The sequence below is a fragment of the Lontra canadensis genome, unplaced genomic scaffold (genome assembly GCF_010015895.1).
Source record: "Lontra canadensis isolate GAN:19392208 unplaced genomic scaffold, GSC_riverotter_1.0 scaffold55, whole genome shotgun sequence".
Classification (NCBI taxonomy): Eukaryota; Metazoa; Chordata; class Mammalia; order Carnivora; family Mustelidae; genus Lontra; species Lontra canadensis.
In genome coordinates, this window is record NW_022631049.1 from 154,817 (window position 1) to 182,801 (window position 27,985).

Genomic DNA, 27,985 nt, shown 5'->3' on the forward strand with positions numbered 1-27,985 from the left:
CTGCTGCCCCGACAGGAAGTCCTGTCAGCTTTTGCTGCCAGATCCCTGGGTGGCTGGCACCCCCACTGTGGTGGCTGCAGGGGTTCCTGCGCACACACCTTGCTTGCTTAGTACTTGCGTCAATACCTTGTACGATCCTGTTCCCGTGTGTGCCGCTTTGTTTGTTAGGAGACTTAGAAAGATTTCATGTTCTCCCATTAAGGAGCCAGAGACCCTAGGAGTCTTTTTTTTTTTTTTTTTAAATAAATACTTTATTTCTGAGTAATCTCTACAGGCAACATAGGGCTCCAACTCACAACCCCTAGATCAGGAGTCACTTGCTCTGCCAAACTGAGTGAGCCAGGCGCACCAGTCCTGTTTTCCTCACACTTGCCCCTTCTGCTCATTTATTTAACCTCTTTGAGGCTTTGTTTCCTCCTCCGTAAAATGAGGATGATAAGAGCACCTGCTTCAGAGTGGTGTTGCGAAGATGTAGGAGTTAAAGAGGGTGAAACGCTCAGAAGAGGGTCTCTTCCACAGATGTGCTTAGTAGAGTTAGCTGCTAATACTATGATTGAGGGCATGCGTTTGTCTCCTTTGGGCTCTCAAGGGATGGTGACCTTTGGTTGTCACCACTTGAAATGGGGAGATGTTAGTGGTATCTCACGGGAGGGCCCAGGGGAGCTCCTGGACATCTGTGATTCACAGGACAGGCCCCCCGACCCCTGACAAGAAACTAGCCCCAAACCAATAGTACAGAGGTTGAGAAGCTCTGCCCACACGTTTAAGTGTGACTCTTGGTAACTGAGCTCTTTCAACATATCTCTAAAGTAACCTTTTCAAGGACTGCCTTAGTCTCAGAGAATCAGCATCGTAAGGGAATGTTGCTCAGTGCCCAGGGGTGTGTGGATCCCTCCCCAGCACCCTCACCAAGCACATGCCGTTGGCAGGTAGCACACTGGACATTTGGTCTGTGCTGACACTGAACTCTAGCCTTCCTGGCACTATCCCCCATCCTAATACTAGAAGCCACCATTCTTTGAACCTTACGCCTGGGAGATCATGCTCAGCGGATGCCGTGTGTTTGCTGCGTCCATCCCCTCACCATCCTTGGAGGTGGGTTCTGTTCACACCTAATTTACAGATGGTCAAGCCAGTGAAGTCACTGGCCCACAATCGCTCAGGGGCAGAGCTGGGACTGGGCCTGGTCAGTCTTGCTGTCAAATCTATATTCCTTACTTTGCCTCCTGCCTTGTAAAGGTTCAGCCTCTGACTCGTGCTTATGGGGTGATCCTCTGTACCCCAGAACCAAGCTGAATATGATAATACAGATACTCTTTCGGAATCTTAAGATATAGACAATAATGATGATGCTAGTGACTGTTTCTTAACGCATTTACTATATTTCAGACGTATATTAATACTGTGTTATCATTAAAATTAGCAATGTTAAGGTTAATAGTCTCTTTTTTCAAATTTTTTATTGTCTACTTTTATATCTTATTTAAATTTCTTCACAGTTCTGCCGACTAGATGCTATTGTCTATTCCCATTTTACAGATTTGAAAACAGAGGCTCAAAGAGACCTGTGTGACTAAAGTCACATTCTGGTGCCTCTGAGCTGGGAGTGGGGGAGAGCACGTTCTCAAAAGCCACTTGTTTTCTCAACACGTTTTAGGGGAAATATTTACTTGTTAAAGACATAATGGAAAAGTATTAGAGGATTCTTTGTGACAGCAGGACTTTGAGGCCCGTAGGGAAAGAAGGTAGACAAAGGTGCTTCTCCGTGGCTAGCTCCATGGAACTCAGCCTGGGCTCAAGCACCCTCCTTCTTCTCCCCTATCCCCTGTCATGACGGGTCCATCTGTCCCCCCACCCCCAACTTGGGGCCTGGCCAGGCCTATTGGCAGCCCTGACTTTCAGCCATTACATAGGGTTAGATATGCAGATTGGAGGTGGGTAGATAGTACAAGGTCTGAGAGAGGTTGAACCCAGGTTCTGGTTCTCTGCCAGCCCTTCCCTGTCTCTCAGCACCCTCAGAGGTTGCAGCCGGAGGAGGGTGAAATGGGAAAGGAACCTGTGAGCCCTTCCAGCATGGGGCCCCAAGGACATTTCCTGAGATCTCCCAGCATCCCTGAGCCCATTTCTGCTGCAGAGTGTGTCCACCAAAGGCCCATCGGCGGCTTCTTCTCTCTTTTTAAGATTTTATTTATTTGTTTGAGAGAGAGTGAGCAAGCACCCACAAGCAAAGGGAGGGGCAGAAGGAGAGGGAGAAGTAGACTCCCCGCTGAGCAGGGAGCCGGAGCCCAGGACCCTAGGATCATGACCTCAGCGGAAGGCAAACGCTTAACTGACTAAGCCACCCAGGTGTCCCTGATCAGCAGCTTCCGTCTCTTTAGTCTGTGAGCTGAAGAAGGACCCAGTGATGGGGCTCTTGGAGCAATAGGAAGGTCTGATAGGGTGAGGCAAGGTTGGGACTAAGGCCATAAGATGGCCCCCTGCCCTTCATTTGAGTGAGGCTGGACCCTAGCCTAGTGGGGGTAGCACTCCTCACCACACTGGGATGCGTGGCCTGGAGGCCCTGGGCCCTGGGTCTCTAACTATGGGCATCACTTGTAGCTGTTGGCTTTTCGTCCTTGTTGGAGCTTTGGGGCACTGCCAAGGAGCAGGTGCAGGTGTCCTCCTTTGTCATAATGTTGGAGCGTGAACGTGAAGACCAAGGTCTGTTCGTACATCTTCACCAGCAAGTGGGACATCTCCACCCTTTGTTCATCTGGTGGAAATGACTGGAACTCTGTGTTTTGAATATAGTTGAATAAGTCCTTCACTAAGGAGCTCCTGGAGGGCGGCCCTGGCCAGGGAACCAGGACTCTTCAGTCCAGACACAACATTGGGGTTGTACACCGGAGGCAAGCATATGGCTGTGTGGTGCCCACATTGTCCTCCCCACTCCTTTGCCCCGTTGGTTTCTTTTCTGGTGAGGACCCACAGAGCCACTGTACAAGTCATGGGCCTCCTGCACCCCACACCACAATGTTAGTCCTTTCCCATAACACAGCAGAGTTCTCAGACACACAGGGTGTCATATTGGGAGCTCAGGGCTGCACTTCGGGGTGGGACCCGGACAGAGTGTGGTGGCTGAGGGCAGGGAGGAGACTGCAGGCTGGGGGCACAGAGCAGGTGAGTCCACGGGGAGAACAGCTGCTTTATCTCCTCCTTATCACCGATGGCACACTTTTGAAGTGACAGGCAATTTACAAGTGTTTTCTAGTTAACCTTCCTGACTTCTTAAAGTGCTGTCACTGTCTGGCTTTTACTGGTCAGGGAACTGAAGTTGAGGGAGGGTAATCTCAGAGTCACACAGCTGGAAAAGAGTTGAACCAGATGTGGTGCACCCCAACATGCCTGGTCTCAGCCCGCAAGTGACCTCCACCCCTTCCGTCCCGTGGCCTGAGCTGCGTGAGAGGTGCTGCTTATTGGTGGAACTTTCCTTCAGGCGCCCCTTCAAGGCAGTCACCTGTGGGGTCCGGGATGGGACACTGAGGGTCTCCCAGTGGAGCGCAGCTCCAGAGGCCTCAGAACCAGGGCTTTGTGTGGGAGCCATGAGCAAACACAGGTGCGTTTCTGTCTCCCAGAGCTCTGAGGCTGGCTTCCCCAGGAAATGGGGTCGGCTGCTTTCAACAGCATTTTCCTCTTGCAAAAGCAGTATTTTTTTTTTTTTTTTTCAAAACCAGCCTCTTCTTCCTCTCATCCCCAACCCCTCTCCACAGCTGAGCGATAAACAGATCTCACGGCCCCCAGCTGTGGCCAGTGCGGGTGATTCCCACCAGGACCTTGGCCACATTGGACCCGAAATTGTCCCCTGCTGGGGGGAGGGGCACTTCCCCTGGAGTCTGTAGGAATCCCTGGGGCAGAGGCTGAGTGTGGGCCTGGAAGGGAGGTGAGAGCAAGGCGTGGTGGAAATTCCAGATGGTGGTAGATGAGAAGAAGCTGCCCTCCCCCCGCATACCTATCGTGATGACACCCAGGGTGGGAGTATGTGGACAGGTCACAGCTGGGAGAGGATATGGAACCACAAGATAAATTCTCTTCAAGATGAGAAAGTTCTCTAATATGTTTTACAACAAAAAAATTTTAACAAAATGAAAAAGGCTAAGTACCCCCTAGTCTCCTGCCAGGTCACGGTGCCAACACTAGGGGCAGGGCACCCAGTAAACAGATCTCCTCTGGGTGGTCTTACGCTTCTGGAGGGTCCCCGAGGGCGCTGTTTGGCCCAACAGCCCGCTGCCCGGATACCTCCCGTCATCATCCACAGGTGCATCTGGGTCTTCTAGAACCGTCCCCCACCCCCCAGCTTTGCAAGGCTCCTTCACCATGCTCCTTCACCCAGCTGTCCAGTTTTTACATTGTCTGGAATGTCCACTGCACGGGGGTTTTCGCTGAGCAGGGGTTTTTGCTCTTTTGGTCACTGCTGTGTCCCTGACCCTGTGCTCTGGAACTCTAGGCAGAGCATTGAGGCCACACCCTCTCCGACAAGTGGTCAGGCAGTGACCATGCACTGGGATAGGGGAAATGATGGCGTGGGTGCAGGATGCTTTGGGCTCTATGCCCCCAAACCAGGTGTGGCGGTGGGCTGTCAGGAAGGCTTCCGGGAGGAGGTGATCACTGAGCCTGATCTTGGAGGATGAGTGTGAGCTAGCCAAGCATGGCGTGGAGGACATTCCAGCCTGAGGATCAGAATATATCCCTGCTCACCCTCATCTGTGTGTCAGGCTTCCCAAAGCTTTTGGATAGCACCCACAAGCCTCTCCTCCATCGTGGGAGCTGACCGGCACAGAGTGGAGTAGCGTTTGTAGGGAGAGAGAAGTCGCCTCATGAGGCGTGATTTAAAGATGAAGACTTGGACTTTGGGGTGTCGTTGCGCTGCCTCCTCCTCCCCACCTGCGTGGACTGACACCGTCCCTCCTCCTTGCTCACTGGCTCTGCAGCTCTTGCTCATAAACCCGAGCAGCCGTTTCTTTTCTGCTCACGATCACTGGGGTGCCATTCCTCCCTTCGGCCTGTTCCTTGCCACTTCCCTTGGTTCCCCCCCAAGGGCAAGAGGAAGTGGTGGGGGAAGGGGGTCATGAGTCTGGTGACCTTTCTGAGGAGGAGGGGTGGTTCTGGTGTGCCTGCTACTGGTTGAGTAACACACCGCTCGCCATTGCAGTTTTGCAGGGCGGGTGGGAGGGGAGCTGACTGGCGCTGCTGGGGGCGGCGGGGGGCTGGACATGGGGACTTGAGACCCTGTGTTGTTGAGGATGCCATCTGGTGCATAGAATTCTGGAGTTGCCAAGAAGTAGATTGCATCTGAAGCTGGAGAGCTCTTCTTTCTGGGGAAAGACCCTGCCCCAGTTTTAGGCGGGCTTGGGAAATGGAAGCACCTGCTTCTGTCTCTGTTCCTGGGGTCAGCCTGTTCCTCGTGGGAGCCGCGAGGTGGCACTGTCCTTGTGGGACTGCTTGGTTGGTCCCGGGCTGCTTCAGTGTTGCTGCTCTCCCCTGCCCCCTGCCCCCGCCGCAACCCCTGCCCGCAGACTGGAAAATCACAATATAGATGGGCTTTCATTTAGTCTCCTCAGAGTCCCTTCTGGAATTCTTCCTCACACCTTTGCAGCTGGAGGTGCCTCACACCCTGACGCCAGACAGACAGACACAGACACACATGGGCACATTGGGGTCCTCCCCTTTCTCTCCTTGTCCTGACACTGCCTGTGAACTGTGAACCCAACAAGACTCACTGATTCTTTCCTTAGCCAGCTGCCAAGTGGACAAAGATTTATTCAACTCATTTGCCCTGATAATTAATTAAGGCTCACTATGCCTCCCCTGGGGTATTCTGCCGTGTAACTGTGAGGATGGAAACTAAGCCTAAGAACCTAAGAGGTCAGTTTCCAGCCCTTCTAACGGCGCGTGGAGAGGCCGCAAAGGAGGGTCCGTCCCAGGGTTGCCCGCCCATATCATCCACACGGCACCCGGAGAGGGCATGGTAGGTGGGGCCCGGGACCCACCAAGGCCCCTATGAAGGCCTCAGAGACTCTGGGATGCGTGGGGAGCCTGACCTCTTGCTCGTCTTCCCTTTGCCTAGACGTTCACGGCATGGTGCAACTCCCACCTCCGCAAGGCAGGGACGCAGATCGAGAACATCGAGGAGGACTTCCGGGATGGACTGAAGCTCATGCTGCTGCTGGAGGTCATCTCAGGTGAGGGGGGCCACCCTGGTCGAGGGTGAGGTGCTTGCCTGCTGGGTTCGGCCACAGTGAGGGGATGCTGCCTTGACACATCAGCTTCTGCTCTGCCTTTGCTCGTGGTGAGCCCTGGGTCTCTTGGAAGAAGCTGGGGTCGCCGTGTGTGAATTCAGACTAGGAGACTGGGTTTGGTCCTGGCTCTGCTGCCGGCCATCCACGTGCCTCAGGACCCTCATTTGCAAGAAGAAAGAAGGTCTACCATGGCTGACCATCTTCAAACCTTGGCTCTACTAGTACCTCTCCACCTCTATCCAGATGATCCCACTCCCTTATCTGGCCCCCAGTGAAGAATTTGGATGTCCAGAAATCTGGAGAGACAGCTCCCCTTGAATGTAGTCCTCTGCCTTCTTAGGAATACCTTTCCTCTACCATGCCTTCGAGGTTGGTGGTTCCAACATTCTCGCCTTGGTTTATATGCTGGGTAATCTTAGCTACTCTCTTCGCTTTACCTTCTACCTCAGTATCAGTTGACGCTCAGACCTGGTTTCAGTCCAGCCTTTTCCCTCAGGCCCCATCTCCACCCAGATGTCCCCCCAGCATCCCCTCAGTGTGCCCAAGACTATGCGGTCTACCCTTGGCCCCGACAGACCTCTTTCCTATATTCTCCGTCGTCTTCTCCCAAACCTAATGTAGAGCTCTGAGAAAACGCTTCCTTTGCTTTGCTTTCCAACTTGGCATTCAAGTTCCATTCCTTCTATTTCCTTCTTCTGTTAGCCTTTTAACCTCTGCCATGTGATGTCAGTGTGGGCCTTGCCAGCTCTCACCTAGATGATCCACAGAGGCTTTGGACCCCTCCCAGCTCCTTCCCCACCGCAGTCCATCCTTTGCATGGCAGCCCGAGGGGCCGGCTCAGGCCCAAATAAGGTCTCACTGTCTCTTGCTCAGAGCCCTTCAGTGCCTCCCCAGGGCTCAAAGCCTGCAGCCCACATTCCTTCACGTAGCTCGCAGGATCCTTTGTGAGCTGGCACCTGTTTCATTTTCAGCTAACTTCCCAAAAAGGTATCAGACCTCAGACCCTCTGTCACCCCAAGAGACGCGCAGTCCTCACCAGGGACGGGCTCTCTGCCCTCTGTGCTTCTGCACAAGCTCCAGCCATCTTGTTCCCCAGAACTTTTAAATATCCTCCTGCAGGTGAAATTTGTGTGTGGGAGAATGGAGATGGGGAGGGGGGATTGTGTGTGTGCGGTACAACCTATGAAACAGAAAATTGAGTGTTTTGAACATTTTCAATTTCCTGGACTATTTTGTACAGTCCCTTTGTTGTGCAGACACACCAGCATCCATCTGCGACTTCTCTGTCACCCCGCATGGAGAACCCAAGCCCATCTAACATCGCCCCCCTCCCCCCCCCCCCCGCCGCCCCGCTCCCTTCTTCCTCGAGCCCCGGCAGTCACCCTTGTCTTAGTTTCTGTGACTGTTCTCGGCACCTTGTATTAGTGGAATCAGACAGTATATGTCTTTCTGTGGCTTATTTCATTGTGATGTCTTCCAGGTTCGTCCATGTGTCCCGCTCTCCTTCCTTTTTGAGGCTAACATTGCGCTGTACATACAGACCGCGTTCTGTGTACCCATTCATCTTCTGGTGCACACTGGAACTGCTTCTACCTTTTGGCTCTTGTGACTAGCGCTGTTGTGAACTGGGGTGTATGGATATCTGTTTGAGCCCTGCTTTCAGTTCTCTGGGGTAAATACCCAGAAATGGAATTGTTGGATCATATGGTAATTCTAGGTTTAATTTTTTTAGGAACTACCATACTGTTCTCCTCCAACTGCCTTTCTGAGTGTTCTCCCCTGCCTCCTCTTCTAACATTTCTTAGTTTACACAAACCTGGTGTTGTTCTTTTTCATTCTTCCCGGCTTAGCCCAGGGTTTTCTTCCAGGAAGGCTTTCCCCAAATGAGTGGCTGTCCTCAGGAATGACAGGAGCTCTGGACTCCTGTCGCACCCCACTCATTCCTCTTGTCATTCCTCTGTCATGTTCGTTTGCCCACGGTATGATCATTTTTGGCCCATTTGTGCTTTTCCGCATCCCACTCTAAGCTGCTTGGGGCAGGGATGGTCTCATCTCTGTGTCCCAAGTGCTCAGAACAGTGCTTGGCATGTGTGTGATGGTCGGCAAATATTAGAGTGACCAGATGCCCTGTGCTGGACTTTTCTGCAGGACTAGCCACAGGTAGGCCTGTGCCCAAGGGGACCTGTGCATGTCTGTAAACCTGGGTTCTCTCTTTCCTTGGGGTGGGGGACATTGAGTCACTGAGACATTGCATTTTCTTCCTTGAGCATTGTGAGGTGAGTAGAAGGACAGAAGGAAGGGGCTGGTGCCCCCAGTGGTCTTCTGAGGAGCATCCCCAGACCACCCCTGCCAGAATCTGCAGGAGTGCTTGTCCACATGCAAAGTCCTAGGCACACCCCAGACCACCTAATTTCCAAAATTAGGAGGCAGGGGAAGGGGGCTGGGCATTGGAATTGCGAGAACTGCTGGCCTCGCTCCCTTCACTGTCCCGATGGAGAAGTCCTGTTCCAGCCAGGGTACACAGCTGGGGGGCTGGCTGGGGAGCCCAGGCTTGGCAGGACCTAAGGGCTAGGGTTTAGCAGGAGAGCTTCAGGTCGGGGGGCAGGATGCAGCACTGCCTCATCCGTCCAATGGGAGGGAGTCCCCGGGGCATTTCGTCTGCCCAGGGGGATGATGGGGTACCTCGCTTCGGAGGCTGAGCAGGGGCCACAGCCTTGGGAGAGCTGCAAGTGGAAGGTCTTAATTTAATCATTAAAACCCAGCTGTGCTTCCTTGGGAGCTGCCAGGCCTAATCACATCTGTGGCAGGAAGTCTGTTCTCCAGAAGCTGGGGTGGAGGGGGCCTGGGAGGCCCCCTGGAGAAGTGCTGCTCCCACATTGTGGCTGCCCAGCTCCTTGAGCTCTCTTTGCGAGGCTGCTAATGTCCTGGGTATGGTGGGGAGGGGATTGCGGCTGGGTGGGGCTGCAGACCGTGGCAGGTGCACTGGTCCTGAGTTTTGGGCTCTGGGACAGTACCCAGCCTCCTGGCATCCCTGGCCTTTTAGAGACTCTAAAGCTATGTGTCCTTCCCTGGTATGGGCATGCATGTTTCACATTTTAATTTTGAGTTTTAGTTTAAAGAGGTCCCTGAATGCCTTTGTTCTGAGCTGAAAGTGCTCTTAATGGGGTGTTCGGAGAACCAGCTCTTTCCCTGCAGCTTCTGACCCTGGAACCTGCATTGGAGGAGGGGGTAGACTGAGGGTGGAGAGTTGGCTTGGAGCTGAGCCAAGGATGCCCACAGAAGGCAGTGGTTCTCGAGCGAGAGAGGAACACCGTGGGAAGCTCTCTTTGAACACTAGGGGATTTTTTCAGAATATTCTAAAGTGCCCACACATCTTCCCAGACCAAGCAGTATAGACTAGAAGGGGTTCGGGGCCTTTGCATGTGCTGTTCTTCTGCTTTGATCATCACTGCCTGCTGTCACAGCGCAGCTGCCCTCCCACTCAGAGGCCTTTCTTGACTATTCCACAACTCCTTCATGCCCCACCTATCCTCCTCTGCATGCTCTTTTTAGGCATTTATCCTTCTTGGTCTTTGTTCGTTTGCACGTATTTGTGTGTTTCTCTGTTGAAGCTCTGTCTCCTCCTGGTCCAGAAGTGTGCAAAGGCAGGGAATTGTTTTGTTCACCCCTGTATTCCTAGCGTCTGCCAGGTCCCAGACATAGGGGCTTAATACAGATCAGTTGGGTGGGGGCAAGCACTGAGGTCTGAGAAGTGGCAGGAAAGAGGCAGGGCCGACTCTCCCTGTCACTCCCTGCGAGGGGCCCCTTGCTGCTCGTGGGCGAGAGTGTCATGAGAGCAGCCGTGCTCCCAGGAAGCAGTACTTGACCCTCCCTGCCCTCCCTCTTGATCTGCATGCAGGGGAGCGCTTGGCCAAGCCGGAGAGAGGCAAGATGAGAGTGCACAAGATCTCCAACGTCAACAAGGCCCTGGATTTCATAGCCAGCAAGGGGGTCAAGCTCGTGTCCATTGGAGCCGAAGGTGAGTGAGGCCTGCCGTCTGGCTGCTTGGCAGAGCCTGATTTTCTGCTCCCTGTTCTCTTGGCCTTTTCTCCCCTGACTCCTGGGTTCCCACGCTGCTGGGTGCATTGGGAAGTGGGGGCAGCCAGCACCTCCATCTGGTCAACCTGCGGATTCTTCATGTAACAGCTACACTTTCCATCCAATCTCGGCACCCCCCACATCGGCTCTGCCCCCTGGAAAACCACAGGCCTGCTCCCTGGTCCTGACCTAGATCCCTCCCACCCCTAGCCGAATCCTGGTACCTTGAGATCCTGTGAGAGTGGAGTGCCACCTCCCTCACCCACGGGCCTGCCTGCACTTTGCTGCCTGAAGCAGAGAATTCTGTTGCCTGGAGAGTGTCAGACACGGGCTGGGTGGAGGTCTTCCCAGGGGTCTGTGGGGAAGACTGATGTCCAGAAGCCTTCAGGAACATTCCTAATAGCATTTTTCTATAGATTAGCTTCTTGACTCTTTTTCTTTCACTTGAAAAGAGTTTTTTTTAAAAGCTCCGTATACATTGTTACTTTTTTTTTTTAAAAATATTTTATTTATTTATTTGACAGAGATCACAAGTAGGCAGAGAGGCAGGCAGAGAGAGAGAGGAGGAAGCAGGCTCCCCGCTAAGCAGAGAGCCCGATGCAGGGCTCGATCCCAGGACCCTGAGATCATGACCTGAGCTGAAGGCAGAGGCTCAACCCACTGAGCCACCCAGGTGCCCCTTCTTTTTTTTTTTTTTTTTTTTAATTACTTAAAAAAAAAAATTTATTTATTTATTTGACAGAGATCACAAGTAGGCAGAGAGGCAGGCAGAGAGAGAGAGGAGGAATCTGTATACATTGTTATTCGTTTGTTCTTAATGGTTTAAAAGAGGCAGTGCAGTTTCGGTGTGCACTGTGGTGTTCTGGAAGGATTTGGGGAGGGTGGAGGAGAACAGAACACCGCAGCCAGGCTGTGTCAGCACTGCGCACCGTGGATTCATCCAGGACTCCCTGGGCACCTGCTGTGCAGCACCAGAAATCTAAAGCTGGGAAGCATTTCCATCTATTCATTCACCATTTGACATGTGCACGTGGCTGTGAAGGCCCGAGCACTCGCGCCCTGGCGGGTTCTGGGCCGGAGAGACGATCTCACTGATCCCTCACATGGCCTCCCTGGTGGCTCTTGTCGTTACCCTCATTGGATGAGAAGGAACCAGATGCCTAATGAGATGAAGTAACTTACTGAAGGTCCCAGTGTCTGTAAGTGGCAAAGCCAGAGTTGAGACCAGGTCTGTGTCGGAGAAATCCCCCCCCATCCCCCCCCACCCCCCTCTTGAAGAAGGTGGGGGACTTGCTCCAGTAAACCAGAGGAGCACATCTCTCCTCTGGTGGGAGGAGTCTAAAGCTCTACCCGCCCCCCCTTCCTTTCTAGAAATGCAGGGATTTTATATTGCTACATCAAAGGCGAATTTTAGCACAGTATTGGCAAACCACAGTCCGCGGTCTCAAATCCGGCCGACACGGGTTTTGGTACATGCTGGAACCCAGCCACACCTGTCTGTTTACATTTCTCTTTGTCTGCTCTCCTGCTACCGTTGGCAGAGAAGTTGTGACAGAGACTGTATGGCCTGCAGAGCTGAAAATATTTCCTATCAGGCTTTTGCAGAACAATTTTGCCAAGCCCAGGCTTACTGGGGACTCGGGCTCACGTTTGAGCGGTCGTGGGTACCACCCCGTGTGTCCCAGCACACCCTCGGCTGTGAAGCAAAGTCCGTGTCTTCTGCGTCTGTGTGGCGCGCACAGCAGGTGCTCAGGAGATGTTCGAAGGACTCAAACCTAGTGGGGTATTTGTTTTGTGAGTGGAAACATAGTCTCTGCTTCTTGAAAGAGTAGTTTGCTCTGTTAGGGAAGATTAAAGACTTGGCAGAAAGAGTTTCCATGAAGCAGGGCTGGGAAACCAGAAGACGGCGCTCGGCTGGTCTGGTGTAAGCTTACATGTCCCCTGGGGCAGGGCAATAAAGGATGTGTAAGGGAGAGCTGGGGTGATGGTAGGGATGAGTGGGGATTCTGGAGAACTGGGGAAAGCATGTCCTTCCTTCTAAGCGGGGCACCTGCCAGGCAGGTCTGATTGTTTGTTGCTATGGGGGGGATACAGGTCCATCATGGCAAGAGCTTTCCATCTTTTTTCAAAAGAAGCCAGAAATCCAGATTTTTAGGGGGAAAAAAAAAAAAAAAGCTACCTAACAGGTTTTTTTTTTGTTTTTTTTGGTTTCTGTTTTTGTTTTTTAAGCTCTGAGCAATATTTCTACCCTTTAAAAAAAATTAAATTTAAAATGAAAAAGGTCTGAAGGGGAGGAGGAAAGGGGAAGACGGGAGAGAAGAGCACTTGCTCCCAGCTCTTTGGCTAGACAGGATGCTTTGCCTGGGCTCTCCCTTTCTGCCTATGAGCAGGCCTGTAGGGTGGGTGTCATCAGCCACATTGTGTAATCCTGGCAGCTGAGGCTGAGAAGAGTTGCTGGGGTGGAAGCCGGTGGTGTGGCTGAGCACAGGCTGTGGGTAGACTCCTTCTGTGGGGCAGAGCCAGATTGAACCCGGGAGTTCGGGCTCCAGAGCTGAGATCTGAATCTCTTTTCATCGCTGCAGACATGGCGTGTGGGGGCCGAGGGCAGGACTTTACTGTGTGCTTGTCCTCAGCTACAGAGGGCTGGGTCCGCTTGGCTGTGCCTGTCCCGGCAGAGGGCGAGGAGCAAAGACAGACCCGGGCATAAACTCCATCTGGTGCCTTTGACCTTCCAGGAAGTCAACCAAGCTGGCCACAATTTCTGATTTGTTTCACATGGGCCTCGCTTCTCTGAAGATTTTGAAAGGCTTCTTTAAAATGAGATAATCCTGACCTCCTCACTGCCCTAGGGATTCCTTGCTGTAGGCCGAGCCTTCTACGTTGAAATCACCTCTCCTGTTTCAAACTGAGCACTAAGATCATGTGCTGGGATGTCTGCCCTGCCATGCCAGGAAACTGGATGAGGCCACAAATAGGGTTTGTTTATTTTAATGAAATGCGGTTTATTGCTATAGACTAACATAAAACACAGTGGAGCAGATCCCTGGAGTGAGCACTCGTGGGGGTCCGGGTGGGAGAGGGGCATCCTGGGCTGACGGGGGCAGGCCCAGCGTGGGTGAGACCCCAGACCTTTAAAAGATTATCATAGGGTACAGGACTAGACTCTGGTGAGCCCCTGACGGGAAGACCCAGGCCCAGGTGGCCCTCTAGGAATGGAATGGGTGCTCTGGAGGGGCCTCTGGTCCCTGTCCCCGAAGGTGTTTGCACGGAGGCTGAAAGCAAGGGATTTCCATATGTCCAGGTGGGATTAGAATAGATCCTTGATTTAGAATACACTTGATTTAGAATGTCTAGACTTCGTGGCCTTGAGACTTGACCTAGGTGAGGGGTTGGTATTTAACCCCATGAGAGGACCAGAAGGATTTTTTATCTGAAGATCTTTGGGCAGGGAAGGCCTGATGGCTTTGGGTGCCAGGAGCCTGGGCGTGGTCTTGATGATGGGTCACCTGTGCTGGGGGTGAAGCGTAGCATGGGTCTGGGAGCTGGTGACCCCTGGCAGTCTAGTTTCTGTCATGCGGAATGTCTTCATTCTACCATCTGAGTCATGCATGGTGGGGGGGGGGCTGCCTCCATAGGGTGGGGGCAGGGGGTCAGTGCAGGGTGTGAATGCCTTGTGGCGGGCTATAGACCAGGAATGGCAGAAACATGGCTCCCCTTCTTCCTATACCCACAGCAGAAGTTTAGTCTGTCATCACGTTTTGTCCCCAGGGCCCAGTGTGGCCTTGGGACCCTCTTTTGAGACCCAGCTTTCCTGGCAGCCCCCTGACATAAGGCTGCTGGTGAGTTGGGCATCTGTGATCCAGACCCACAGATGCCTGGGAAAAGGATTTGTTCTGGGGACCCTTGGGGTGGGGGGGGCAGGGGCTACGCTCTGGGGGTGGGATAGGGAGGCAGCGGACCCTGAGGCTGGGGTGCCGTAGGGGGTGTCAACCCACTCTTTTTGCCTGTACTTGGCTCTCCTGTGTCCTGCAGGATATGGTATGAGTGAGACTTCAGTGAGCAGAAATCCCTGGGGGTTTCTGGGGAAGGGAGGGAGGAATAAGTGGGCAAAAAAGAAGCCACTATTGTCTCCCTTAGTGCTGGGAGGGCACCGCACTCGAGGCCACAGGAGGCCCAGGTATTTGGCCTTCACAGGTCGGGTTCGGGGGGAGCCATGGGATGGGGTAGAGGCAGGGGTCCAGTGCTGCAGCCTCTGCCCTCAGAAAGGTCAAGACCTCGCCACCTGAGCCTCTTCTAGATGTTAAAAAAATAATCCCCCGTGTTGAAAACACTGTCCATGAAATTTCACACTTGCTTTTTCCACTTTCCATATCGTAAAGATTTCTCCAGGTCATTAAAAACTTGTGAAAGTAATTCTTAGTGGCTGTGTTCATGGTTGAGCACAGGGCGTTCTGTTCCAGACCTGGGTCCTGCCCTGGAGGAGCCCGAGCGTGGCTGTGATTTCCCAGCCACAGGCCTGGGTAACCTCTGCCTGTTCACCCGCACGTGGGTCATTCCCTCCAGTGCTCCCTCATTCATTCATTCATTCATTCATTCATTCAATAGATGTTGATGGGGGGCTTTCTCTGTGCCTGGCACTCCCTCTGCTGGGCTCTAGGCAGTGATGCAGAATGGAAAAATTGTTCCCCTCATGGAGCTTATGGTCTGGAAGGGGAGAGAGAGAAAATACACACACACACACACACACACACACACACACACACACACACAGATGTCAGGTGAAGAAGAATCCAGCAGGAAGTGCAGGTGGGAGGTTTCCAGGAGAAGATGAAGTGGAGATGGATGGAGGTGCGGGACAAGTCTCGTGGATGTCTGGGGAGGAGAGAGCTGTGGGGAGGCCATGTGACCTTGGGGGGGTGCTGTCAGGGCCCCACTGGTCATGGGTGTGGACTCTGAGGCAGGTGGGAAGCCGCAGAGGTCCTGAGCAGATGGTGATGGGCAGGGAGGGCATTTACTCCAGCACACCTTGTACTGGGTGTATTTCTGCTTTCCAACTTCGCACAAGAAATGACCCTACAACAGGCCCTGTCATACAGCAGCCTTATGCTGCGTGTCCGATCGTCGGCTAGGCATAGATTCCTAGAAGGAGAGTTCACTGTCAGGAAGTCGAACAACTTCAGGGTGCTTGATCCTGTTGCCAAATTATTTTCCAGAAAGTGTGTTTTTGTTGTTGTTGTTGTTGTTGTTGTTGTTGTTTCAAAGATTTATTTATTTGAGGGGCGCCTGGATGGCTCAGTGGGTTAAAGCCTCTGCCTTTGGCTCGGGTCAGGATCCTAGGGTCCTGGGATTGAGCCCTGCATTGGGCTCTCTGCTCGGTGGGGAGCCTGCTTCCCCCTCTCTTTGCCTGCCCCTCTGCCTACTTGTGATCTCTCTCTCTCTCTCTCTCAAATAAATAAATAAAATCTTCAAAAAAAAAAAAGATTTTATTTATTTGAGAGAGCGAGCGAGCGAGCACTGGAGCATGCGTGGGTGGGAGGGGCAGAGGGAGAGAGAATCTAGAGCAGACTCGGTGCTGAACATGGAGCCTGACACGGGGCTCGATCTCACGACGCAGAGATCACAACCTGAGCCGAAACCACAAGTCGAATGCTAAACTGCGTGTGCCACCCAGGCACCCCAGAAAGTGTTTTTTCACACCAGTTTACACTTGTATCCACAGTGTGGTAGATAGCCTGTTTACCATCAACCCATGTGAAGGTGTGTGTTCCTTGTTTTTTAAAGTGGCTAATAGCTAGGAAAATGTTATCTTCTTTAATTACAAGAGAGATTGAACATATGTATAAATTGGTTATATTTTGTGTTTTGTGAAGTATTTATTCAGGTCTTTTGCTTATTGTGAATTTAGACCTTTTTCCTTATCAATTTATATCAACCCTTTAAACGTTACGAAACCTTTGAAAATCACAAGTGAAAGGACGTTTTTTAAAAAAATCTGTGGGCGCCTGGGTGGCTTAGTCGTTAAGCATCTGCCTTTCGCTCAGATCATGATCTCAGGATCCTGGGATCGAGTCCTGAATCGGGCTCCCCTGCCCGGCAGGGAGTCTGCTTCCCCCTCTCCCACTCCCCCTGCTTATGTCCCCTCTCTCGCTGTGTCTCTGTCAATAAATAAATAAATAAATCGTTAAAAAAATAAGAACCAAGTCTTGAAGGACTGATTCTTCACTGAGTAACCCTCACCGCGTCTCCCAGCCTGCTCTGCGTGGTGCCAGCTGCCTGTTTTACTGCTTAAGGAAGGTGGTTGTGAGCTGCTCAGTTCTCCATCTCTCACCCAGGCAGTCTGACTCTGGTCTGTGGCCCACTGGTGTCTGCAGTTCTGGGAGGGCTGTGTGAGGCCCTTGTGAGCAGGAAGAGTCACAGGCTGTCCACTGCCCGACGTGAGCCCTCTTCCTCCTCAGCACCCTGATGTGGGCTCAGCAGAGTTGCCCCCTCCCCCCACCCAGGTATCAACAGCGATGCTCTGCCCCTTGCTGAGTCTACAGCGGCATACGGTTTTGCCCTCCCTTTTGAGGAAGATGATGAGATCTTAGAATGTAATTTCCTTAGTGGAACTCACTCTTGCTTAAAGGGTCTGCGGGAAAGACCCTAGTGGACGTGGGCTCGGGATATTGGGAGTTCCTGGAAGTTACCCCTTCTCCCGGTTCTGTTAGGGTTTTCCTACGGTCAGTTTTTCAGGTTGGAAAAAATAAGATATTTCTTGGAAGCCAGATGGTTAGCTGAGTACCTTGCCGTGGGGCTGGGTTACCGTCTCCTGGTTTGGAAACAGGTGAGGGTAAGGAGTCTACATTTGATTGGCATAGGTTCAGCTCCCAAGACTAAGTGGCTTCATGTCTTAGGCTCCTTAAAGACAGGTTGTTTTTTTTTTTTTTTTTTTTTTTTTTCTGTTTATATTCCCTGCCTCTGGGCCTGGTACAGGAAAAAAAAATTATTTCATAGAATTTATAGCATTTTTAAAAAGTCTCGAAGTGTTGCTTAGACTGAATTTTTAATGGATTGTCTCTTAATTATGATCTTGAAGTTGTTGTTTGATTTTTTAAAAATATGCTTTGGTGCCCAACTAATGGCATGGGGTTGATTCCTTTTGATTGATTCCTCTCGGTTGTGCCTGCACTGGCTTTTTGGGTGTGGATGGCTCACAGAGTTGCCAGAACATTTGTGATGATTTAGAAACCTGTCCCTCTTCTCTGTCCGTCTCTCTTGCCTTCTGTGATGCACCCACCGGAATGGATCACACCTATCTCGTGTCCCGGTCACCCCCAAGGAGGCTTCTCTCCTGGCACCTGTGATAACCTGATGGTACTTTCAAAAACATAACTTCCTTTCCCTAGAGGTGGAGCTGTGTGGTCTTTGATTTCCTACGTGGTCCATGCAGTGATGTGGGCACTCCGGGAGTTTTAACTCTGCCCCAGCTAATAGCCATCCTAACGTGTCCCGATGCCGTTTCTGTAGAAATCGTGGATGGGAATGTGAAAATGACCCTGGGCATGATCTGGACCATTATCCTCCGTTTTGCCATCCAGGACATCTCTGTGGAAGGTGGGTCTCCTGCTTTGCTTTGTTAGTCCCCAAGCCCCCTCCTCTCCCTGACCCTTACCTTCACGTCTTCCTCCCTGAGCTCAGCGTGGAGAATCCCCGACCCCCTTCAGTGGGGGCCTAATCATGGGCCGCCTCCTGGGTTTCTTGCCCATTGGTGGCATCTGCCATCCCTCTTGGTCTGTAGAGAAACTAGAACTGTTCAGGAGCTGGTTTCCACTGGCACATTGGCCCCAGGGAATCCCACTCACTTGAGGACTGCCCAGGGGTGCATGGGGAAGTATTGGCTCTTGGGTTGTTAAATCCAAAAGGGCAGAGAAATAGCTTAGCAGCTGGGAGGCCATGTAGCAGGGCTCCTGGTGGACCCTAGGTCCTCCACTTTGCTCCCATAGCTCCCTCTGGTGGCCACTTCACAGATCTTTAAAAGGAGGCCTCTCTAGGTTGGGGCTGCCATCTCGTTAAACTTGGGGTCCCACACCGGCATTTTTTGAGCTTTATATCTGATGTGTGTACATTTATTTTATAATAAATTATATTGAGATATTGATATTTGTATCACGAAACACACATACCAAAACAAATTTTAAACAGGTGAGATGGAGATAATATTTTTAAAGTATTTTTTATTCATGGGACACCTGGCTGGCTCGTGATCTTGGGCTTGTGAGTTCGAGCCCCACACTGGATGCAGAGATTCCTAATAAAAAATAAATAAATAAACACATAAACTTTACCAAATATGTTTTTATTCATTTTCATGGCCCAGGAATCGTAGATTTTTATTCAGAGTAATTCTTTCCATGGAAAGAATGTAGAATAAATTGCTTTCTTATGGAAATTTTGGTTTGACATGTGATGCTACAACCATGGGAAGGCCTACATTTAGGGCTGAAGCAGTTGAAAAGGTGTCCACAGTAGTCTCTTCGAACATGGATCTTGTTAGTGATGGTGGCTATAAATCCATTTTCAAATTGCCTTCTTGATGAGCTCAGTTTGATTCTTTGGGGACTGATTCCTTCTCAGCTCTGGTTAAATTGTCGTTATTTCAATCTTGTAAAATAGCTGATGAGCTTGAGCTGAGGAGAAGCATTAGCTTTGCTGATTTTTTTTATTGTTTGTGCTTGAAATACTATCTTTGCAGAAATCATTTCATGTCATTTAAAAGTCCATTTTGTGAATTGAAAGTAAATGAGATCACCCATGAACCCTCTCCGCCGGGTTCCATTTCTGCAATTCATGGATGCGAGCACAAGGGGGCAGTGTGGTTTGCTGTCTGTGCTGGGATCTCCTGGGGTCCCCTCAGACACCTACCTGCTTTACCTTACAGACGCGGGTCTGCTTCACACAGCAGCGGTGTCCATCCACGCATTAAATACAAGGAAACTTCTTAGATAATTCTAACACTTCTGCCCCACACACGGCTCTGTGCACCCTACATGGCTGGAATACCCCACTCCAGAGATCCTGGGACTTTTCACAGACGGATCAGACATAGACCTGACACAGATTGCTGATTTACTTTGTAATGCTCCATGTCTTTGAATTAAAGGGAATAATGGGGGAGATATTCTGAAAGCTTGGAAGGCCATTATGTCAGTATTTAAATGTGTTATGTGGCTAGCTTGTAAAAGCTGCCTCACTCGCTTCTCTGTTTCTCAAATAACTTGTCAAACTTCGTTGAGGAAACAGACTTAGTGGCCTAGTAGCCCCAGGGTTGGAATCTAGGGGTCTTTGTATGGACCCCTTATGTGAACGAGCGTGGACCCTGTGGGCACGGTGGGGTTCCCATGAGCCAACACCCCTGCCTGTGCTGAGCCAGCCCACTGACCTCTGCACCCGTTGTCCCCCTCCTCACAGAGACTTCTGCAAAGGAAGGGCTGCTCTTGTGGTGTCAGAGAAAGACAGCCCCCTACAAGAACGTCAACATCCAGAACTTCCACATAAGGTCAGTGGCTGGGGGCTGAGGGGCTCTTGCAGAACCTGGACTGTTCCCCACCAAACTCCTCGGCCCCCTTTGGCTGGGGGTAGTCTCGGCTCTGGAACAGAGCAGAGGTCCCTGGGGAAGAAGTTACTTTCTGCGGGGTGGCGGGGGTGGGGGGGGTGCCACAGACCCTCCAATGCCACCTTCCTCCCCAAGGAGAGTGTCCAGAAAGTTCTAGCCTGGGGTGCTGGAACAGAATGGGGGATGTGGGGGTGGGGGCAGGGGAACAACAGAGACCTGAGTGGAGAGTAGAGTTGGATGCGGTAGGTGTCTTAGCTTGCCAGGCTCCACAGAATCTTAACCCCAGGGCCTGGGATTGTGGCAGGAAGAAATATTCCTTCCCATCCTGTTTTAAATCACTCCTGCTCCAAAGCACTGTGTGTTCATCTCTGGAAAAAAGGTGGGCTCCTCCAGTCCTGGTTTAGAGCTTTCCCCTTGGGTGATGCCTGGCCCCACTCACCGGCCTGCCCCACCTTCTCTCTCCCTCCGGCAGCTGGAAGGACGGCCTTGGCTTCTGTGCCTTGATCCACCGACACCGACCTGAGCTGATTGACTATGGGAAGCTGCGGAAGGTGCGTGAGCCTACCTGACCTCCTGCTGGGTCCCTCCTGGGTAGTGGGGGGGTAGAAGGGCAGGACCGGCGCCCTCTTCTGAGAGCCCATGGCCATGGTCAGGGGTGTCACTCCCCTTAGATTGGCCCCAGAGACAATCTGTAGAAGTAAGAGGAAAGCCTCTTCCCTGTGTGGGCCACTTGGCTGTCCCGCGTGCACGGCACCGTGCCCTTGCTGACCTCAACAGCCCATAGCGTATGGGAACCACCGTAGGGCGTTGTTGGGGTCATGGGATCCTCACTGCCATTTTCCCCTTCTATTTTCCGGGGTTTATAAAGTGGATGTAGTAATTACGGAAGCTGTAGCTGTTGTATGTTAGAGGCGTTTGCTCCCATCCAGGGCCAGGACTTGCTGGGCAGCCCCCACACGTTCCCGCCGGACTCACTGCTGAAGTTTGGCTGTGGGATTTCCTTTAGCTGCTGCTCAGTTTCACTTACGCTCTTGGCTTGAAGCTGCGGGGGGTTTTCCTGAACCTGTGCATGGGTTGAGAGGCAGATTGGGAGGTGGGAGCTGTTCTTAATCTCGAGGTGGTTCTGGTGTCCGGGTTGGCCTAGACCTTGGAGAAGTCTGTCCGGGACCACTCTGAACTCACTCACCAGCTCTCCCCTGAGCCCATTCCAGTGCCCGGAGGCTGCCCGTGGAGCCCTCCCCCGACCCCCAGCTGATGATCGGGAGCTCAGGTTGGAATGGTGTCAGTCCCTGTGTGACTCTCTTGACAAGGCAGCTTCTAGGAATGCCTGTTCTCCACTTGATCTTGACACTTGGAGAACGCGGTGTTCAGTGAAGACCCCCACATGGCTTGTGGCCTCAGAGGCCAGGCTTGATGTTGCCAGTGTGGGAGCTGCCCTGACAACTCCGTGATGGTGTCAGGGCCTCAGTTTCCAGGGTGTGGCGGAGGAAAGGGGTAGACTCCTGTTTCCTCTGGTCGCTCGAAGCCAGACCAAAGTCTGAGGCTGGGCCCCGGGCCCACTTTCTTTTTTTTTTTTTTTTATGGTTTTATTTATTTAGTAGAGAGTGAGTGACAGAGAAAGAGCAAGTGAGCGAGCACACAAGCAGTGGGGAAGGGCAGAGGGAGAAGCAGACTCCTGGCTGAGCAGGGAGCGTGATACGGGTCTCGATCCCAAGACCCTGGGATCGTGACCTGAGCCAAAGGCAGACAACTTACCCGACTGAGCCACCCAGGCGCCCCTCGCCCACGGCCTGGCCTTGCACATGTCTTTGGTCAGTGGTCCAGCTCTTCCCAAGCCACCATCTTAGTGGGTGGGAGGGTCCCTGTGCTCTAGCTCAGCTGCTTTGCGAGGAAGACAATCAGATTGAGAACCCCCTGACTTACCTGAAAGCTGTGTGGCTGAATCAGACAGAGCTGAGGTGGGAAACCCTAGAGGTGACGATTTTTTTTTTCAAAGGCATCATCACGTACCTCCTAACTGTTCGCCTGCCGCACCTCGGCGATAGGCATGCGTGTGCCTGTCCCTGTGTCTGTGTGCTGAGGGGACAGCCAGTTAGTTAATCCATCGCTGTTTGTCACCCTGTATAAAGTGGGGCCCTGCTCACAGTGGCTCTCCGGTCCCTTCCCCCATGCCACAGACTACAGGGTCTTAGCCCTCCAGGAGGTGAGAATCTAGGGCTCTTTGTCTGCTGCCCGGTCAGCTGCCCACCCCCATGTGTCTTGTCTTTTCACTATATCACTGTGTCTGTCTCTGCTCTTTTTAATTCAGTAGCATCATTAAAATCCAGCCCAGATCCTAGCACAGACCTGGTCGCACTGAACCCTGGATGCTTCCCAGAAAGCACAGGTTACTGGAGCCAAGCGGTGTTTGGATGCCGGAGAGCTCTGGGGCTCTGGCTGGGAAGCTCTTCCTTCCCATTGTGGTCTTAGCTGGGCATAGGACCCTGGCTGTCCGTGGAAATTGAGCATGGCCAGCACGTGTAGCCTGGTCCCGAGGGCTGCTTAAGGCCCTGGATGGAAGTGATTTCCACAGCTTGGCATTGTTTATGTTTTTGGTTTTTTTAAATCATTCTGGAAGCTATCGGTAACTTTCCCAGGAGGACTCTACCTTCTCTTATTCTGAGCAGTTTCTTCCTGAAAGCATCTGGGTGAATGTATTTCTTTGTAGCTTTGTAGTTCTCGTCTTAGCACATGGGGACACTGAGTCCTGGGCTGACAAAACCAGGCTGCTGTAGGTTAGTCTGGGGAACCGGGAAATAGTGTGGGAGGACCAGCAAGGAAATCCCATCACTGTATGGTGGTTTTTTCCCCCCCGTTAAAAAATTCTTTTAATTATGGTAAACATACATAACATAAAATGGAATGTATATAAAAACACAAAGCATAGATGATACAAACACTTGAGCCGTGCTGAGGTGTTCAGGGCGGGGGCGGGGACGTGTCTCCAGTGCTCTTGGTCCTGCACAGCTGAGACCCTGCACCCGTGACACCGTCACGCCCTGCTCCCTGTTGCCCTCGGCCCCCGGCAGCCACTGCCCTACTTTGTGACTCGGTGAACTTGACTGCTCTGAATGCTTCGTGTGAGTGAGTCATACAGTATTTGTGTCTGGCTTATTTCCCTGAGTGAATGTTTTCAAGGCTGACCCAGGTGGTAGCAGATGTCAGACTCTCCTTCCTTCGGAAGGCAGGGGACCAGTCCATTATAGGGACACCACGTTGGTTTGCCTCCTCACGCGGCAGCTGGCAGTTGTGTCATTTTTGCCTCGCGGCTTTTGTGAACGATGCTGCCTTGGATATGGGCGTATAGATAGCAATTTGAGTCCCTGCTTTCAGTTCTTGGGGCTGTACCCCCAGAAGTGGGGTTGCGAGTCCTGTGGCGGTCCGAGTCCCCCCACACCGTGTGCCCAGAGGCTGCACGAGTTTGCATTCCCACCCCCTGTGCCCAGGCGCTCTGCTTTCTCAGTCCCCAGTTCGTGTTCTGGAGATGGTAGCACACGTCAGGATAGTCACATTGTGGCTGTTTGAAGGAGCCGCCAAATTTCATGGAAAGGGAGCAGCTTGAGGTCTCCTAGTCCAACTCTTGAATAGCAGAGGGGAGACCAAGGCTGGGCTGCTGAGCGGCAAAGCCGAAACCAGAAGGCTAGAGGAGCAGCGCCCAGGCCAGTGATCTGCTCTCGGCGTGTGCTTTTTAGCCGTTTTTATCTCAGGCTTCAGGCCAATACACTTCACCCTCTTTCTCTGACAAACTGAGGCTTGAAGAGGAAAAATGGCCCTTTAGCCACCCACCCAGCAAGCTCTAGAGGGAAGCCGGCCTTGTGCACACCAAGAGCTGGGCCCTGGGGATCAAGCCCCAGGGGCCAGAGACATCCTGTCCACGCCCCCGTCTTTGACCACCCAGACTTCTCGGGCCCCCCCATGCCTTCATCCTCTTCTTCCTCTAGGATGACCCACTCACAAATCTGAACACAGCCTTTGATGTGGCGGAGAAGTACCTGGACATCCCCAAGATGTTGGATGCTGAAGGTAAAAGGTGTTTCCTTCTGTGCCTGTGACTCTTCCCTCACTGGCCTATGGTGGCCAAGACGGGTGGGGCCTGAGGTGGGAGCAGGGGAGGCCTGGTTCTGCTACCTCCTCTGGGGACCCCGGTGGGTGTGTGGGGGGACCTGCCTGTGAGGGATTCCTCATTCCCTAGTGGTTTGAAGGGGAGGCTAGCTGATCGGCTTCAGCTGCCTGAGGATGGTTCTCTGTCTTGGAGCTGGGGTAGTGGGTACTGGGGTTGAGCAGTGTTCCTTGTTGTAGGGGAGGGAAAAACTCTTTTCCCCTACCTCCTTAGGTGCTCCGGGTGGGATCCTGTAAATTAGACTGGCCAAAAGACAGATTAACGAGAGAAAAGCAAACAGAAGTCTATTAACATGTGCATTCACAGAGCTCTCAGTGATGAGTACTTTGCAGGGGTGGTTAGGAATTTGGGGTCTAAAGCCACATCTGACTTGTAGGAGAAAGGGAGGGGGACAACCAGCATTTATGGAAAAGCAAGTGACTTTTTAGAAAGTTGCCTGGGCCCTTAGGAGTCTAGGAGGGAGAGGTGATCATTGGTGACATTGTCTGGGACCATTTTCAAATCAGTAAAAACCAGGAAGAACAGTATACCCCTCCTCCTGAAGACACAATTAGATTTTGCCACTTTTCCCCCCTTTGGTTTTCTTAGTTGAAATGTTTTAAACCCCAGACATCACAGCATTTCACCACGACATAATTGAGAATACATGCCTTAAAAATGTGGATCTCTTTCTCTGCAGCCATAAAGCAGATTTCATGCCTAGCAAGGTGACTGTAATTCCTTGATATATCTCTTGCCCAATTCAAAATCAGATTTCCCTGATTATTTTTCTCGAGAGTTGGTTTGTTTTAATCAGGATCCAAATAAGGTCTGCATGTGGCATTTAGTAGTTCTCTTTCTTCTGTCTTTTCCTGTCTGTAGCACCCCTCCGCCCCGTTCCTTTTTATTCCTGTCGTTGAACTTGTTGCAGAAGCAGGGCCAGCTGCTCATGGAATGGTCCTTATTCTGGGTTTGTTGTTTGCTTCCTTGGGACACTGTTTCTCTGCTCCCTCTACCTTTGTTGTTCCTGTAAGTGGAGGCTGGTGCCAGAAGCGGGTAGGGTTCAGGCTCAGCATCTGGGCATAGAAGACTTAGAGGTTCTGTAAGCTTCTTTCCGCGTCACATCACGAAGAGCGTCATGTGTTCGCCAGCTGGCTTTTAACTCCGGATTTTTCTTGCCAGACATCGTCGGAACCGCCCGCCCGGATGAGAAAGCCATCATGACTTACGTGTCCAGCTTCTACCATGCCTTCTCTGGAGCCCAGAAGGTACCTGGGGCCCCTTGCTCCTTCCTTGCACAGCACACCTCATGCCAGGCCCCAAACCATGCGCCCCCGCCATGCCCGCCTCTCCCCGGCAGCGGGGCCCGGAGGGTCTGTCTCTCTGGTAGAGTTAGCTCCTGGGGCCAGCGTGACGTGCTGTTTTTGCTCGGCGCCTCCTACCCTGCATCTCTGCTCCTTCTCTCGTCTTCCTCTGCAGTCTCTGAGAGGACTGGGCTAGAGCTTGCCTTCTGGGGCCCAGAGGGCTGGCTTGAGCAGGAAGAGCTGCATGTGTGAAATCAGGCTGGGGGTTCTGGATGCCTGGAAGGTGCAGTGGGCAGCAGCCCCTCTGTGCCCACCTTTGTTGAAGCTACAGGCTTTCATGGAGCTATGGGGCTTCCCCTGTCTCCACTGACCTATTTTACAAAGGTGTCACGAAGCCCCCACCTTTCTCCCATTCACGGGCATGATTTAGCAAATCTATCCACAGCTTTTTTGGACCCTGGTGCCTTTTGTATCCTTCTGTATCCTGCCTGGGACCTGCATGTGGGATCACTCTGCGCTCTGTATTCATAGACATAAGCACAAACCCTTGGAGTGGGGGAGGAAGGAGGAGGTGGGCAGCTGTGAGCCCCTTCAAATGTCCTGGCTCAGTTGTGCTCAGGGAGGCCTGAGTTTAAAGTCCAGTTGTGCAGGTTCTGCACTGCACAAGGGTACCACAACTAAAGAGCACCATTCATGCCACAGACATTGAAGATTTGAATATTTTCGTTACTAGGCTTAGCTCAGGCAGCAGAGTCCCCTCTCCTAGACCCCTCTCATAGGCAGGACCCTGAAAACACAACATGCAGGTCGACACAACTACAGACCACAGGCTGGGCCTTCATGGTTTCAGGCCGTGGACCTGTCCCATCACGTGGATGTGCTCAGGCAAATTTCCCACCCTCCGCATGGAGTCCGAGTGACCTGTGTCCATATGCGTGATGGGGGTGCTCCCCCCACCTCTGCCCAGCCTTCCCCTCTGCTCTCTTCCCCCTTCCCTGTCTCAACCTATGCTCTGTCCCCACCCCCCGCCCCTGCCCCTCTCCTCCTACCATCTCATTTCTCCTCTTTCTGCCCATTCCCTCATTTGCCGTCTCTGCAACCGTCCTGTATTCTCTCTGTCCACCACGGCTGTTTGGGTTTATTCTGTGCTGCTGCCTCTCCCCTTTCTCCTCTCAACCTCTTCTCCTTCTCTGTGCAGATGTGTAGGCACGCTAAGGCCGGATGGGAAGGCCATGTGACCTATTGTTTCATGTCACTGCCACGCCTTCTTGGGTGCGCAGAAGGTGAGCTCTCCCTTGGCCTCGCCCGCTCTCCCTGCCACCCTTCACCCACCTCTTCCGTCCTCCCCGGGGTGTTGCAGCAGTGGTCAGATGGGGCCGTGGCCCCTGCAGTGACAGGAGGGACTAGAGAAGGCCCCTTGCCTCTTGTACTCTCTGAACCTTGGCCAGGACACCTGAAAGTGCCAGGGAGCCCCAGCCTCTGGCTGGCCCCCTGTGTCTCTGTCCACACACGCTGGGCTTAGTGGAGGCCGTAGATGGGAAAGGAGCTTGTGGTCTCAGCTCCTTCCCTGGACCCCGAGTCAAGAGCCCTTATCCCAGGTGGTGGAGCTCCTGGCTGTGCTTCCTGACTACTCCCTGAAACATTCAGGAACCCCTTCGTTTTCTCTCCTTCCCACTTAAGCAGGACCATCCTCTCAAGTTACCCAGCAGACAGGGTAGGGAGAAATCTGCCCTGCCTTCCCCCGTAGATGTGGTGCAGCTGCACGCACCACAAGGGAGGCATGAGTGCCCCATAGACCGTGGGAATTTGAATACTTGTTATTGAAGTAATCCTGCAGGTGGCAGGAAAAATAGGCTCTAACATACCGGTATGATAGTTTTGTGCTAGAAGTGCCTTGGGAAGAGCCACCTTTAAGCCATTACACAGAGGCACCGTATGGGCGAGCAGCAGCCGTATTCCCTGGCTGGGTGGGCACCCAGAACCCTCCTTGCCTTCCTTCCGGCCTCGCCTTCTTGGCACAGAGACAGGAAAGCCATCCTGCTTGGAGGCTTCCTCACAGGTGTCCTGGCCCTCCTAGGATCCCCAGACCCTTCCAGCCTCTTTTCTGGTCTGCCTCTTGCTTCCGATTTCTTTCTGTCCTACCACTGCTGCTGCTGTCTTGCCAACTTCTTCTGGGCCCTCTGACCCCCCACCTTTCAGCCAGGCTGTGAGCAGCATCTGTCTACTTGCGCGGCGCCCCGGCCCTGATACCCACAGAGGGCTCACTTGCCTGCATCCATAGCTAGAGGGCGCTCTGCTGCAGGGTTTCCCTCTTTCTATCTTGTCCCTCTCCCTGGCTCCTCCGAGGGTTCTGTCCTGGGCTTCATGCCTGCTGACACTGGCCTTCCCTGTGTCCTGGCTGATGATGATGCTCGGGTGGGAGTGCGTGCGTGCGAGAGCGTGTGCGTGTGTGTACGTGCGTGTGCATGTAGCAGCCTGCTCCCCGCCCCCCCACCGATCTCATGCCACCTCCCCCATGCCCTCCTCCCTCCCTTTCATCCTTGTTGCAACCATTTCACGCTCCTTTCGTCCACATTCAAGGACAAGGTCACCAGTGTGG

The 27,985-nt window shown here is 52.5% G+C and overlaps 1 protein-coding gene across 5 annotated transcripts in view; it reads left to right on the plus strand.

Moving 5' to 3' along the window:
• The window catches only part of ACTN1 (actinin alpha 1), a 94,523-nt gene that overhangs the window by 45,016 nt on the left and 21,522 nt on the right, over positions 1 to 27,985 (plus strand). For 4 of the 5 annotated variants that reach the window (XM_032875104.1, XM_032875107.1, XM_032875106.1 and 1 more), the window contains exons 2-8: positions 6,104 to 6,218; positions 10,174 to 10,293; positions 17,859 to 17,945; positions 19,800 to 19,887; positions 20,417 to 20,495; positions 23,925 to 24,006; positions 25,265 to 25,350. In XM_032875104.1, coding sequence (XP_032730995.1) covers positions 6,104 to 6,218; positions 10,174 to 10,293; positions 17,859 to 17,945; positions 19,800 to 19,887; positions 20,417 to 20,495; positions 23,925 to 24,006; positions 25,265 to 25,350 — 657 coding nt within the window. Of the gene's footprint in view, positions 1 to 6,101; positions 6,219 to 10,173; positions 10,294 to 17,858; positions 17,946 to 19,799; positions 19,888 to 20,416; positions 20,496 to 23,924; positions 24,007 to 25,264; positions 25,351 to 27,985 lie in introns of all 5 variants that reach the window. The other variant, XM_032875108.1, reaches the window with a different exon arrangement.